The 15,297-nt window shown below is 42.7% G+C and overlaps 1 protein-coding gene across 4 annotated transcripts in view; it reads left to right on the forward strand.

Moving 5' to 3' along the window:
- The window catches only part of FAM234A (family with sequence similarity 234 member A), a 60,990-nt gene extending 45,931 nt beyond the window's left edge, over positions 1 to 15,059 (forward strand). The window contains exons 9-13 of one of the 4 annotated variants that reach the window (XR_013218238.1): positions 2,247 to 2,325; positions 4,542 to 4,694; positions 5,509 to 5,602; positions 10,606 to 13,976; positions 14,232 to 15,059. Coding sequence is in view for 1 of the 4 variants with exons in the window: in XM_077275328.1 (XP_077131443.1) it covers positions 2,247 to 2,325; positions 4,542 to 4,694; positions 5,509 to 5,602; positions 10,606 to 10,811 (532 nt within the window). In the remaining 3 variants the exon portion in view is untranslated. Of the gene's footprint in view, positions 1 to 2,246; positions 2,326 to 4,541; positions 4,695 to 5,508; positions 5,603 to 10,605; positions 13,977 to 14,231 lie in introns of those variants that run through there. The other 3 variants (XR_013218240.1, XR_013218239.1, XM_077275328.1) reach the window with 3 other exon arrangements.
- The last annotated feature ends 238 nt before the right edge of the window (positions 15,060 to 15,297 follow it).

Raw genomic sequence — 15,297 nt, forward strand, 5'->3', positions numbered from 1 at the left:
ACATATACTATACAATAAATAACTACCGTAAATAAATTAACATTGTGTCATTCCTGTAATTCATGCGTTTTGGTTGTTTGGTATCTAGCTTTGTAATCCAGAAAGCTTTCCTTAGGCCATGTTTACACGTTCAGTATTTGGTCAGTGTTTTACATCAGTTTTTATAAGCCAAAACCAGGAAAGTATAGTAGAAACACGTCACCACTTCTATATTTATCACCCACTCCTGGTTTTGGCTTACAAATACTGATGTCAAATACTGACCTAATACTGAAGGTTGGGACGTGACCTCATAAAAAAAAAACTTTTTATCAGTTTCCACCTCGATCTGGCAATGCCACTTTTTAAATGCCAAAAAATGTAAAATTATTTTTATATCTCCATTATGGCTGCCCACAAAGTGCTTCACAGCACCTGAATATGCCGTTTTTTTTTAAATTAATGTTCTGTTATTAGTTTGTTTTTTATTTTATGACTTGTGCAACCAATATATGTTATGCCACAAGCTACACTCAGTGCAGTTGCACCATATTTCCACCTACATGTTGAAATACAGAAGTGGGAGAGAGGCTTTAAGAAGATGAGTAACTATAGCACTTCTTTGATACTTGAAACAAATATGGCCTATCTGCACAGTAGGCCAGCTGTATTTTTTGGATTCACCCTGTAATATTCCTAGCTGTCAGCACAATGAATGAAGGAGCAGCCTGCCAATATGGGCAGCTGAGTCTGGAACTGTAGCTCATCACTTTCAATGACACAGCGGGTGAAGCTTGTCCTAACGATCAAACATCGAGGGTAGAGTTTCTTGTTCAAGATAACCTTTCATTTTCACACACGCTTTTATTAAAAATGTCATGGACAGTATGGCTTTTTTAACCATACTATCAATGTAATACTTAAAAAGAATCGGTCACTAGGTTTTTACTACCTCATCTGAGAGCATCATGATGTAGGGCCAGAGATACTGATTCCAGCAGTGTGTCACTTAGGTCACGTTCACACATTAAGAATTTGGTCAGTATTTTACCTCAGTATTTATAAGCCAAAACCAGGAGAGGAACAATCAGAGGACAAGTAGAATAGAAACACGTCACCACTTCTGTATTTATCACCCACTCCTGGTTTTGGCTTACAAATACTGATGTAAAATACTGACCAAATGCTGAATGTGTGAACGTGGCCTTACTGGGCTGCCTGCTGGAGTGTTGATAGAATCACTTTTCTCTGCTGAAAATCTGTTAGTTCTCTGAATGCTGAGCTCTATAGTACCCTGCTCACATCACTGATTGACGGCTTTCTGTGTACACTGTGCATAGGCAGAAAGATACCAATCATTGATTGGCTTCTTATACAGAGATTATGAATATGGAGGACTGCACGGCAGCAGGTTTACTGGTTCTCTAGTGATAATTTAGTGCTGATAAAACTGATCTTATCACAACTACAGCAAGCAGCCCAGTAATTGACGCATGACTAGAATCAAAATATGTGGCAAAAACCCTAACGACAGAATCACAGTATCAACAGGTAATTTAAAGCAAGAAACTGCGGCACCATTCAGCCATTACACATGGTCATTTCTTTCCCTTCTGTGAGCATTTGCGGTAACTACTAGGAATTTCGGTGGTGCTTAGCTCAAGTGTGAACAATGCAATCACTTCAAGAAAAAAGAAAAAGCAGCACTCGCCATTCCTTAATTGTGGACAGCTCACAGCTCTCCCGGCCTCCCCCTGCTTACCGCACATATGTCCCAGTAAATTGGAATAATGGACTTTCTGTTTTTGTAAGGAATGGTGAGTGCTGCGTTTTCTTTTTTCTTGAAGTGATTACATTACCAACAGTCTTGTCAGCATGTGACACTGTTATATTTTCAAGAGCCTTTCATAGTGCATTGAAGGTATGGTAATTTATTTAAGAGTACAAGACAGACCTATATATTATACAAATTCTTAAACTTTTGGCATTGGAGAGAGAGGTACATGTGCCACTCTTTCCTGTACCATCAATAATGTGAATAAAACTTTGGGCGTTTATACAGAACTGGTGAGTGCCACCATTTTCTTCTTTTTTCCTTGGTTGAGCCCACGGTTATTGCAGCCTGGCGATCCATTCCACAATCAGCAGATATATAACCATTTTTTTTCCATGGTGCCTTTTTTTTCTTTCTGATTATCATACATCTGTGCACACACTGATGACGCATACCGAACTATTGGAAACTATTTTGTCTTTTATTTTTCTAGTAAACCAGCTCTGGGCTTTTTCAAGAGAGATGTCTTATCTATAATGATGGAGCTGGAAATTGGAATGAACAAAAAGAAGGTTGGTTATTTTACAGACTGTAAATGGTTAAGAATTCATTTCTGTCCTCTGGATTGCTGCTTATCATGGTATAGGGTCTATAATACACTGTGCACAATTATTAGGCAATTTGTATTTGTCATGATTAATTTTATTATTGAACAACCACAGTGTTATCGGTCAATCAAAAAAGTTAATAAACTTGAAACCTAAATTTCTAAAAAAGAAGTGAGTTTTTTCTTTCTTGGGAGAATACCTATGTGTGCATAACTATTGGGCAACTATTGGTGGGCAGAAATATTATACAATTAAATGAAAAATGTATATTTTCTCATCTCAATTGTTTATTTTCATGTGCTAAAGTGAGAATAAGAACCAAACAATTCAAAATGTACTGAAATACGTTTCTGACATGTCAAAAAAATATCCGTGACCCATATAGCCGCCCTTCTTTTTCCATAACTGTAATAAGCCTTCCATCCATGGAGTCTTAGTTTCTTAATCTGCTGACTATCAACTTTTTTGGCAGCACCAAAGACAGCCTACCAGACGCTGTTCATAGAGATACACATTACCAACACAGGGAAAATTAATGCAGTAAAGTCTCATAAAATAAACATCTTTATTGGCACAAAGATAAAATTAATGAAATGCACAAAAAAAAAGTATTATTAAAATATGGACCAGCACACACTTAGTATGCTGGGAAATATTAGTAATTTACGGTAATAGATATAAACAAGAAAGTGCTCAGGATCCCCTAGTCTGAAGGCTATATGCCAAGACTGTTCAAAGAGGACCTATATCTGCCTATGGAGGCGGACAGTACCTACATCTAGTGATGTGTCCAAGAAGGGAAGATGTGTGTGGCCTGATCCAATGGGCGCTACACACGTTTCCCCCTGCAGCTTTGTCGGGGCGTATCCGATACTATTAGACTCGGGGATTCTGAGCACTCTCTTATTTATATCTATTCTATTGCTATGTATTTTCCTGCATACTAAGTGTGTACTGGTTGTATTTTTGCAATATAACTACATTGGAGAATAATTGATCCCCGGTCGCTTCACGTTTCATTCTTCTCAAATCTTTGGCCATTAATGTGCGTCTTTTTTTTTTTTTCTACATGTTTTCTGCGACCCTGTTGACGATTTGCAACAAAACTTTTGATGATCCTGTAATCATGTCCGAGAATCTTAGTAATTGCAAGAGTGCCGCATTCTTCTATAGGGTGTGTTAACAATTTTTGACTTTTCAGTCAATTAAATCTTATTTTTTCACCCATTTTTCCTGAGAATAACAAACTGGCTAATAATTCTGCACACCTTGATGAAGGATGTTGATATTCTTAAGGCTACTTTCACACTAGCGTCGGGAACAACCCGTCGCTGCGCGTCGGGCCGACGTTCCCGACGCTAGTGTGGTCTCCGCCGCACAACGGGGGCAGCGGATGCATATTTCCCACGCATCCGCTGCCCCATTGTGATGTGCGGGGAAGTGCGGGGAGGTGGGGGCGGAGTTCCGACTGCGCATGCGCGGTCGGAAAAAGCGGACCGTCGGGAGCAAAAAACGTTACATGTAACGTTTTTTTCTCCCGACGGACCGCTACCATACGCCCAAACGCCGCCAAACGCATTCACCGTTTGGAAATGCGTCGCAAATGCGTCGCAAATGCGTCGCTAATGTTACTCTATGACGAAACAACGTATCCAGCAAAAACTTTTGCTGGATGCGGCGTTTCGCAAAAACGACGCATTTGCGACGTATTGCAGTTAACGCTAGTGTGAAACTAGCCTAAGTCATACCATCTTTCATTACACAAATACACATCACCTGATCTGCTTCATCCATTAAGCATTCAAGTTCTTACAGCTTGGAGGTGGAAAATATGCATAAAAATAATGATATGGTCAAAATACTCGCCTAATAATTGTGCACATAGTGTACACTTAACTGCAATGCAATCGGCATCGGTTATTTGCAGTTTTAACGTCTTTTTTTTCATCCTCCTCCCAGCCATAAAACTATTGATATTAGCTTGAAGTCCTGGCCTATTATTATACATTTATTACTAACAGGTAGCTCCCCGTGACTGTATAATTTTGAAAAAAAACCTTGACTTAATCATGTTTTATGTTGGATGTGTGAAATGTAGTTTTTCTTTTCCATATTTTTACATATATTTTCTGCTTTTATGTTATTGATCTCTTATTTCTCCCAATAATCTTTGTGTCCAGGTTGTTATAGTGGACAGTAACAGTGGAGCTTTGCAGTGGGCATTTGAACTGAATTTGGGACTTGCCAGACAGAACCCTGCTGTGTTGAATACAGGAGACCACCGCTCAACATTTCTGTTCTGGGGAGTCAATTACCTGGATTCCAACATCAGTGTACGTGTCTTTGTACGAGCAATTATTCTGTATATTAGCTTGGGTGATCGGCAACCTGTTTACAGTGCAAGATAATCGTGAAACCAGTGTTTTTAACAACACTTGTTCACGAATATCTTGCAGTGTAAATGCCCTTTTAGAGTTGCCGATCAGATTTTTGAAGGGGCTGTAACTCTACAACAACCATTATTTTTCATTCCGTGTTTACGTGGCATGGTTTATTACAGTTTTGTCATATACAAGTGAATAGGAAAAACCCGCAGTACCATGCATGGCCACTACTAAATGTGTAGCGCTGTGCCTGGTAAAGAATGACAGAGAAACAGGGAACAGAGAGCTGATTAGTATGTGTGCAGAGATTGGAAACCCCCATAATCTAATATTGATCTTTTTTTTAAATATTCAGAACAGCTTAGCTCCACAACACATACAAATCTTGGTATCCTTATTAACGGATGAACTCCTTCATTAGCTACCCCTTTGTTGGTGAATATGGCTATGGGGTTACATTAATATACAGACATACATTAAATAGACTCCTATTTGGGTTTATCAGAACCCATTTGCTGACAGCTTCCAAATGGCAGTAGGACATTTTTTTTCATAATCTGCACAAAACAGCAATCAGAAAGAATGGTGATCATTCTATGAAAATTTCTGGGAAAAATTACATATTGCAATACTGTTATGTTTTTCACAATTTGTTATTTATAATACTATATCCTTTGGGTCATGTGACATTTATTTCAGTAATATCCCTGTAAAAGTTTTAAAGAGGCAGAAATATAGTAAAATCTTAATTGTGTCACTGTAGGAGTCAGAAGAAAACCTTTTCATGTTTCACCCATCACACCCGAATGCCCTTCTCCAGCTGAACAACCATACTGAAAATATAATCCTGTTTAGCGGTAAGTTTATGTTCCAAATGATTTCTAGAAAGTATTAGCACTATCTCACTTGGTATAGTGTTAAGATTTGAGGATCAGAAAGCCTAACCGCTTATACCCCCTTTCATGACTAGACGAAGTTCCATTTTTGCATTTTTGATTCTTCCTCCTTTTCTTCCAAAAGCTCTTATTTTCCCTTCAACAAAGACGAATGAGAGCTTGTTTATTGTGGTACAGTTTGTAGTTTTCAATTGCCCCATACATTTTACAGTTTAATGTAACGGAAAATTTTCAAAATGGAGTGAAACCATAAAGAAAAAAACAAAAAAAACAGTTCTGCCATTTTTTTTTTTTGAGGGGGGGGGGGGTTGTCTTAATGGTGTTAAAATGGCCTGGAAACACGATTCTTCAGTTCAGATCAACTACAATGATACCAAACTTATATTGTTTTTATAAAATATAAAAATCAACCTTGCATGTGTATTACTACACCCCTGTGCTGGTGTGCAAACACTACAGCCAGCTCCTTCCGATCAACTCTATCGAAAGAACACCCTGAGTCAGTGTGGGAACTCTCACCCCACAGTATCAGACAGGTTTATGCCCCCTATAAATCGGTTCCTTCCACAAGGTCAGTATGACCATATTCTGAAACTATCCGTAGTTGGCATTAAGTTGTGTTTTGCTGTGTTCTGCGTGGAGTTTCTGGCTCAATTTGAGTCTTCTATAGACTTTAGTTTATACTCTTAAGATATGTTTGTGCCAAAAGCCGAATGTCCACAGAGAACGCCCCTGTCGGTAGCACCTCCCCATTGTTCAAATAAGCCATAACCAGCACTGTGCAGAGACATCACCTGCCTTTTCATACAGCCATCCAGTTGTGTTTCCAAGATCGACATCCCATCACCGCATACGATCACAAAACTCCAACTATCTTCATTTGCTGTTCTTACTCTCCTTATATGGACCCCATATGTGTAATAATATATATTTTTATATTACATATTAAAATGTCTACTCCTAGTCCTTATCTTAAATGTAACTGGTTCATGTATAATATACCGTATTTTTCTCACCTAGTTTTTAGAGGAGGAAAACAGAAAAAAAATTGAAGTAAAAAATGTAGTCAATTCTGTACTGATATCCACATCCTGGTATATATATGTCCCCAATCCAGGTATAGATAGCCCTCTCATCACATCCTGCTATGCTTGGCCCCTATTCCCATCCTGGTATACATTGTCCTCTCATCCCTATACTGGTATGCATGGCCCCCTCATCTCCATCTTGGTATGCATGGCCCCCTCATCTTCATCCTGGTATGCATGGCCCCCTCATCCCTATCCTGGTATGCATAGCCCCCTCATCTCCATCCTGGTATGCATGGCTCCCTCATCTACATCCTGGTATGCATGGCCCCCTCATCTCCATCCTGGTATGCATGGCCCCCTCATCCCTATCCTGGTATGCATGGCCCCCTCATGCCTATCCTGGTATGCATGGCCCCCTCATGCCTATCCTGGTATGCATGGACCCCTCATCCCTATCCTGGTATGCATGACTTCTCATCCCTATCCTGGTATGCATGGCCCCCTCATCCCTATCCTGGTATGCATGGCCCCCTCCTCTCCATCCTGGTATGCATTGCCCCCTCATCCCTATCCTGGTATGCATAGCCCCCCTCATCCCTATCCTGGTATGCATGGCCCCCTCATCCCTATCCTGGTATGCATGGCCCCCTCATCCCTATCCTGGTATGCATGGCCCCCTCATCCCTATCCTGGTATGCATGGCCCCCTCCTCTCCATCCTGGTATGCATGGCCCCCTCATCCCTATCCTGGTATGCATGGCCCCCTCATCCTTATCCTGGTATGCATGGCCCCCTCCTCTCCATCCTGGTATGCATGGCGCCCTCATCCCTATCCTGGTATGCATGGACCCCTCATGCCTATCCTGGTATGCATGGACCCCTCATCCCTATCCTGGTATGCATGACTTCTCATCCCTATCCTGGTATGCATGGCCCCCTCATCCCTATCCTGGTATGCATGGCCCCCTCCTCTCCATCCTGGTATGCATAGCCCCCCTCATCCCTATCCTGGTATGCATGGCCCCCTCATCCCTATCCTGGTATGCATGGCCCCCTCCTCTCCATCCTGGTATGCATGGCCCCCTCATCCCTATCCTGGTATGCATGGCCCCCTCATCCCTATTCTGGTATGCATGGCCCCTCCCTATCCTGGTATGCATGGCCCCCTCATCCCTATCCTGGTATGCATGGCCCCCTCATCCCCTATCCTGGTATGCATGGACCCCTCATCCCTATCCTGGTATGCATGGCCCCCTCATCTCCATCCTGGTATGCATGGCGCCCTCATGCCTATCCTGGTATGCATGGCTCCCTCCTCTCCATCCTGGTATGCATGGCCCCCTCATCCCTATCCTGGTATGCATGGCCCCCTCATCACTATCCTGGTATGCATGGCCCCCTCATCTCCATCCTGGTATGCATGGCGCCCTCATGCCTATCCTGGTATGCATGGCTCCCTCCTCTCCATCCTGGTATGCATGGCCCCCTCCTCTCCATCCTGGTATGCATGGCGCCCTCATCCCTATCCTGGTATGCATGGACCCCTCATGCCTATCCTGGTATGCATGGACCCCTCATCCCTATCCTGGTATGCATGACTTCTCATCCCTATCCTGGTATGCATGGCCCCCTCATCCCTATCCTGGTATGCATGGCCCCCTCCTCTCCATCCTGGTATGCATAGCCCCCCTCATCCCTATCCTGGTATGCATGGCCCCCTCATCCCTATCCTGGTATGCATGGCCCCCTCCTCTCCATCCTGGTATGCATGGCCCCCTCATCCCTATCCTGGTATGCATGGCCCCCTCATCCCTATTCTGGTATGCATGGCCCCTCCCTATCCTGGTATGCATGGCCCCCTCATCCCTATCCTGGTATGCATGGCCCCCTCATCCCTATCCTGGTATGCATGGACCCCTCATCCCTATCCTGGTATGCATGGCCCCCTCATCTCCATCCTGGTATGCATGGCGCCCTCATGCCTATCCTGGTATGCATGGCTCCCTCCTCTCCATCCTGGTATGCATGGCCCCCTCATCCCTATCCTGGTATGCATGGCCCCCTCATCACTATCCTGGTATGCATGGCCCCCTCATCTCCATCCTGGTATGCATGGCGCCCTCATGCCTATCCTGGTATGCATGGCCCCCTCATGCCTATCCTGGTATGCATGGACCCCATCCCCATCCTGGTATGCATGACTCTCATCAGAAAAATATTTTAAAAAGCCTTCCCTCGCAGCATCCTGTTCTGATGCCAGCAACTGATTTCAGCTTGTAAGCAGCCGTAATGTCATGCGCTGCTTACAAGCCGAGGACAGCTTCTGGAATACTCATTGTTCCCCATGCCGGGACTATAGGAGTGGAGAGCAGCGAGTATTCATGTTACTTTAAAAGCAGTCACAGTAGCTGGAGCCCCCAGCTTTCTGCACCTGCTGGGCAATCATGTGTGCCTGCTACTAAAGGGAATGAATATTCACTGCTCTCCACTCCCATGGGCGTAGGGAGCAGTGAATATTCATTCTCTTTAATAGCAGGCACACATGATCGCCCAGCAGCTGCAGGAATCGACAGCTATGGCTAACATTGCCCGCTATTAAAGAGAATGAATATTCACTGCTCTCCATGTCCATAGTACCTCCCACTTCTCGGCGCCGGCATCAGTGTACGGAGGTAGGAGGGACTATGGGCATGGGGAGCAGTGAATATTAATTTCTCTTTAGCAGCAGGTACAGGGGTTAGCCGCAACAGCCGACTCCTGTCTCCTGTGACCAACAGCTCCATCGCTGCTGCTTCCCCACTTCCCCATCCACAGCAAGTACATCTGGACATAAGACGCACCCCCTCCGCTTTCCTCCAAATTTTGGAAGGAAAATAGTGCATCTTATAGTCTGAAAAATTGCGATATATATTTCCACTAAAATGCTTCCAATTCATCCTAGATATTTCAATTTCATATATTCACTGCATTCACTTCTCCCATTATGTATTTCAACCTAATGCTGGGACAATGGGTGGATCGTGCATTTTTGCCCTATAGTATAGAAATGCTCCCAACTCCATTTAATAGGGGGCGTTTGTATGGCTCACATACAATTATTACAAGAGAATTTAATTACATAATATAACCCTTTAGTTTGGCGTATTATCCTGTCTTTTATATCATGTCTTTTATATTAGTGTCATCACTACTTTGTCTTTCTTTTTAGGATGTAAATTTTGACAGCCACAATATTCTTCACCCACCCACATTTCCTTATAAAAAATAGTCTTTTCCTTTGATTTTAGGGTTGTCCTTCATACACCAGCAGTGATAGTATGGTAACCCACCGGCTGTGGTCTCGGGTGGTGGGTGTAAGTGGGGTGCATCATGGGAGCTGTTGCTTGAGTGGCCCAGAAGCCAAGCCATTGAAATGTCACTTTGATTGATTACGGCATCTACATGGTTAAACAACAGCAACCACAGCTAGTTCTTGCAATTGATGTTTCAGGCAGATGCCTGTCCATACTTCCGCTGAGCCCATATGACGCATGTTTACATTATATGCTCATGAAGGGGGTTATTGATTCTGTGAGACCTTCATCTATTAGCCCTATCAGACCCTACCGCTATTTACAGACTTAGGATCGGGCTTGAGCTTCTCGGGTCCTACCTTTCTCGCATAGGCATCACAGCCGGCCATGTTCTGATGATGCCCCGTTTCAGGATGTTGTCTAGATCATTGTGGATTCTGGAATATCCCCCTTCTTCTAGGAGTCTCCTGGACTTTCTGGGAGAGTTATCCAGAATGATGTGTCACATGCATTTTTCTACTCCTTTGTGGTTTTGTATAGACGCCCTTGGTTTATCTATGTCAGGTCATAGCTTTGTACACTTGGCGCATTGAAAACATATTATTCCAATGTCCAACAATCTTTCATTTTTATTTCTTAGCTGCCCTGTTTGAACGCAGCCGTCATGCTTGTTACGTATTGATGACCGGCCCCAACATTACAGAGGACCCCGGCACTTTGACGGTTTCTAAGCGAAAATTAAAGGAAGACATCACTAATGGGAAAGTCATTTGGTTTGGCACTGAAGAGGTCGACACTGAGAGCATACGAGAGGAATTTTATAGAATGAGATACTCTAGTCATTAGCATGGAGAAGCCAGCGTAATCAGTTCTCTGGATAATATACTTTGCTGTATGACTCCAGTCCCTAAGTCATTAGGATATATAATGCCGTCATAATATCAGAGGCAAGGAAAATTTCCAGAACTAAAAAGAAACATTGGTCTAAGAACTATTGGGTCATTTTTTGATACAAATCCCTTAGTATCCTTAGCCTTGCAAGGAATCCCTAAAGCTTGCAAACTGCTATACATTTCAATGACAGATTCTAATGAGGCATTTGCAGCCGGAGACTCTACACTAAGATGAAGTAAGTGATCTCAATACATCTGCTTGCTGCGGTCATTTACTTCAACAAGTTCAAAATCATTAATATTTTCCCTTTCTTACAGGGAATTAGGATTCATGATTAGATGTACAATCTAGTTTTACAGTCAGTCAGCGTTAAAGGGTTGAGCGTTAAGTTGTTCTTGCATCTGTTTTTCTGCATATTATGATTCCAAATACCACTCACTACAGCTAGTACAATCTAATCATGTACTAATAGTTCTGTTACTGATTATTGACTACCAGCAAAAATATGTCACAACGTTGTTGTATCCAGTGATTTATAGTCAGTCTATGTATGAGCAGCTGGATAGTCAGTGTTAAATGGGGTTGTTTCATCTTCTTAAATGGTTAAAATTGTAAAGTGCCTGTAAAAACAAGCAACTTTGCAATTTATCTCTTACTAAAAATACTCTGTGTTTTTCAAGAATTGGAGAAATTTTTAATTCTAGAGTTTACAGTTACCCAAGTTACCGACCACTTCTGCAAGTCTATCAGAGGTGGCCGTTCTATTAGGCAAAGAACACAGCACTTCCAAGTTCTTTGCTATGGAGTTGAAAGCACTGATCTGAAGCTGGTTGGATCTGGCCAGCTTCAGTATCGTTCTGCTTCTCTGATGCTGCCAAAAATGCCTTTGCTTACAGAATGGGAGAGCGCAGAGGTCTGCCAATCTAAAGGCACTCCCCGTCCCCCCTGCCCTGGCAAACAAGGTGTCGGGAGGCTGGAGAGCGGTGTGCTTCTGAAGATAAGAGGATGCAACAAACCCTTTAACGCTGACTGACTGTAAAACTAGATTGTTCATCTAATCATGAATCCTAATTCCCCGTAAGAAAGGGAAAATATTAAAGATTTTACTATAAGCAAAATAGCTTACAAATTTTTATTTTCCTAATATGAAATTATTATTTAATTATGTTTAAAAAGTGAAGTGCAAATATAGCACAATTTTGATATAAGTACAATTTAATTTATTGTACAGTTTAATTTACTGTTAAAGTGAGTATTCACCTTTGAAATCTGTTCTTATTCTTCCCGGGAGCCGCCGCTGCATTGTGAGTGGTGGCTGTAAGCACGCCCTGGCACTGTGATTGACAGCTTGCACTGCACAGATGCACTGCACCACGAGCTGTCAATCACAGTGCCGGGACGTGGTTACTGCCGCTGCTATCAGTGCTGTGAGCTGCTAGTGTAATCGCTCAAGGCACGCCTCGGTGACGGAAAGCCGGCAGCTCCAGGGAGGATTAAAATTCGCTCAGAAAACCGGCTGAATAGTATCTTTGCACCCCTTAATAACATGACTTTTTTTTTGCTATTTTGGGAAAGGGATTTCGCTTACACTGGTCAAAATTTGCATCTTTTTTTCATGACAAATGGGCATTATTATTTTAGGGATATAGCCGTTTCATTTTTAGATACATTTTTTCTGCCGTTGTGCAACGTTATTTTAGTATAGGACCTGCCCTAGTTATGCTGAATGTGTCAAAGTCAGAGCTTCATCTATGATTGGTGAAATGATTGTTTTATTTTTTAATCACTGATTTATTCTTTTCTTTTCAAATACTATTATTTTTACTTTTCTTATTTCTAATTTCCCCTATACCTGAAACTGCCATATTAGTCCCAGTTACTGGCTAAAACACAGCCCTAACATGTGATAACTGTCAAGTCTGTACTGGGTCTTATTAGTTTCTGCCTTCTTATGTGGGTGCGCAACTTCTGCTTTGCTATCCACAACTATTCAGTCCTATGTAGCTGTTATTATAGGGCAGTGTAAAAACAATGCTCTAGAATAAAGCACATTGTTGGCCATTATATATATAAAAAAACGTACAAAGCATATACACAAAATACAAAAAACGAGCTAGATAAATAAGCCCCAAATTATTCTGTTGTGTGTAATCGGTTTAATATTCAATTCAGCAAGCACCAGATTCTGCAGGAGAACCGCTAATGGTCAACTTTCTTGGGTTTGTATCATCACCCAGAATTTATTACCAGTCTAAGATATCAAGAAAATAAGGAAAAGCAATAAATTAAATTTAGGTGACACCATAACAATCATAGCATCCAATCTAGACTTGGAGATATAACTATCTGCTATGCTGAGTCACGATGAAGAAATCCAATGTATGCTTGGCAGTGCCTACAGTACCATATGATTCCTGATAGTTGAGGTTCAGGTGTCATTAAAGAAGATATTTATTCCCGGTTAATGAGCAGTTTGGCAGGTACAGGTTTCGTTTACAGGTTTAGTTTAGTTACCTTTTTATTTAAGTGGTCACTATTCTGTCAAGACACTGCATAAATCAATAGAACAAGCAAATCTAAGAAGATTTCTTATTAATAACCTAATAAATTGAAATATACAATCCACTTTTATTCTGTATTAAAGCTTTTGAACCTAAATTATTTTATGTAAATAGACATTAATCTAAGGTGCTGCACTTTACTTGAAATCTATAAAACTGTGGTCTGAACATAATACGAAGAAATAATTTATTGCATCATTGATAATGTTTGATGTTGCTTTGATTTAATACTGTATGTCACATTTTCTACTCTGATCAAAACAGCCTTTAGTAACTTTGTTTTATAGGGTACAGTTCATAATTACTTGTAACCTGCAACTATGACTGAGGAAATGAGCAGAGAGAGGTTATTTAAAGGAGTTGTGTTTAAAATATAATTTGTTCTTTGCTGCATTTTGTTTTAAAAAAACAATCTGTCCAGTGCTCATCTTCCCCAGGTACACCGGCGACTGGGCAATTGTTCCCAGTATGGGGCATGGGCTACGGCACTGACATCACCTTGGTAGCGCAGCTGTCGATTCCTGAGCTCAGCAGTTCTGAGCGGGGCATTCCGGGAGTAGCTCTGAGCGAGGCATTCCGGGAGTAGCTCTGAGCGGGGCATTCCGGTGTAGTTCTGAGCGGGGCATTCCGGTGTAGTTCTGAGCGGGGCATTCCGGGAGTAGCTCTGAGCGGGGCATTCCGGTGTAGTTCTGAGCGGGGCATTCCGGTGTAGCTCTGAGCGGGGCATTCCGGGAGTAGCTCTGAGCGGGGCATTCCGGTGTAGCTCTGAGCGGGGCATTCCGGTGTAGTTCTGAGCGAGGCATTCCGGGAGTAGCTCTGAGCGGGGCATTCCGGGAGTAGCTCTGAGCGAGGCATTCCGGGAGTAGCTCTGAGCGAGGCATTCCGGTGTAGCTCTGAGCGGGGCATTCCGGGAGTAGCTCTGAGCGAGGCATTCCGGGAGTAGCTCTGAGCGAGGCATTCCGGTGTAGCTCTGAGCGGGGCATTCCGGGAGTAGCTCTGAGCGAGGCATTCCGGGAGTAGCTCTGAGCGAGGCATTCTGGGAGTAGCTCTGAGCGGGGCATTCCGGTGTAGTTCTGAGCGGGGCATTCCGGTGTAGTTCTCAGCGGTGCATTCTGGTGTAGTTCTGAGCGGGGCATTCCGGTGTAGTTCTGAGCGGGGCATTCCGGTGTAGTTCTGAGCGGGGCATTCCGGTGTAGTTCTGAGCGGGGCATTCCGGGTGTAGCTCTGAGCGGGGCATTCCGGTGTAGCTCTGAGCGGGGCATTCTGGTGTAGTTCTCAGCGGGGCATTCTGGTGTAGTTCTCAGCGGTGCATTCTGGTGTAGTTCTCAGCGGAGTATTCCGGTGTAGCTCTGAGCCGCTTATCTTGATGATTCGCTGATGTGACATCAGCGCCGCAACCAGAGCCACATACCGGGAGCAGCGTCGCCAGTGGACCCAGGAAAGATGAGTACAGTGTGTTTTTTTTTTCTTTAAACAAAATGCAGCAAGAGACCAATAATATTTGAAAGGGAATAACCCCTTTAAAGATCAGAGCTGATTGAAGTATCAAGAATAAAATGTATTTTGCATTCTGCATAATGCTGATGATTTTAAAGAATATTGTACGTCTTCTGTGTATAATAAAAGATTGTCAATATTACATTTTTGCTTTGTGTTTTTAACTTCTCATGTACTATAATATATGAACAAAAGCAAGGGAGCAACAGAGAAACAGAAAAAGTCTGATTTTAACCCCTTCATGACCCAACCTATTTTGGCCTTAATGACTGTAACAACTCTGCTGGCATCACAGCATGGCCTCACATCTCTCACACTATCTTACCCACTGCTCCAGGCCATGATGTGGTTTCTGTTTTATGCCAGCTCCATGTTCTGTG

The sequence above is a fragment of the Ranitomeya variabilis genome, chromosome 7, assembly GCF_051348905.1.
Source record: "Ranitomeya variabilis isolate aRanVar5 chromosome 7, aRanVar5.hap1, whole genome shotgun sequence".
NCBI lineage: Eukaryota > Metazoa > Chordata > Amphibia > Anura > Dendrobatidae > Ranitomeya > Ranitomeya variabilis.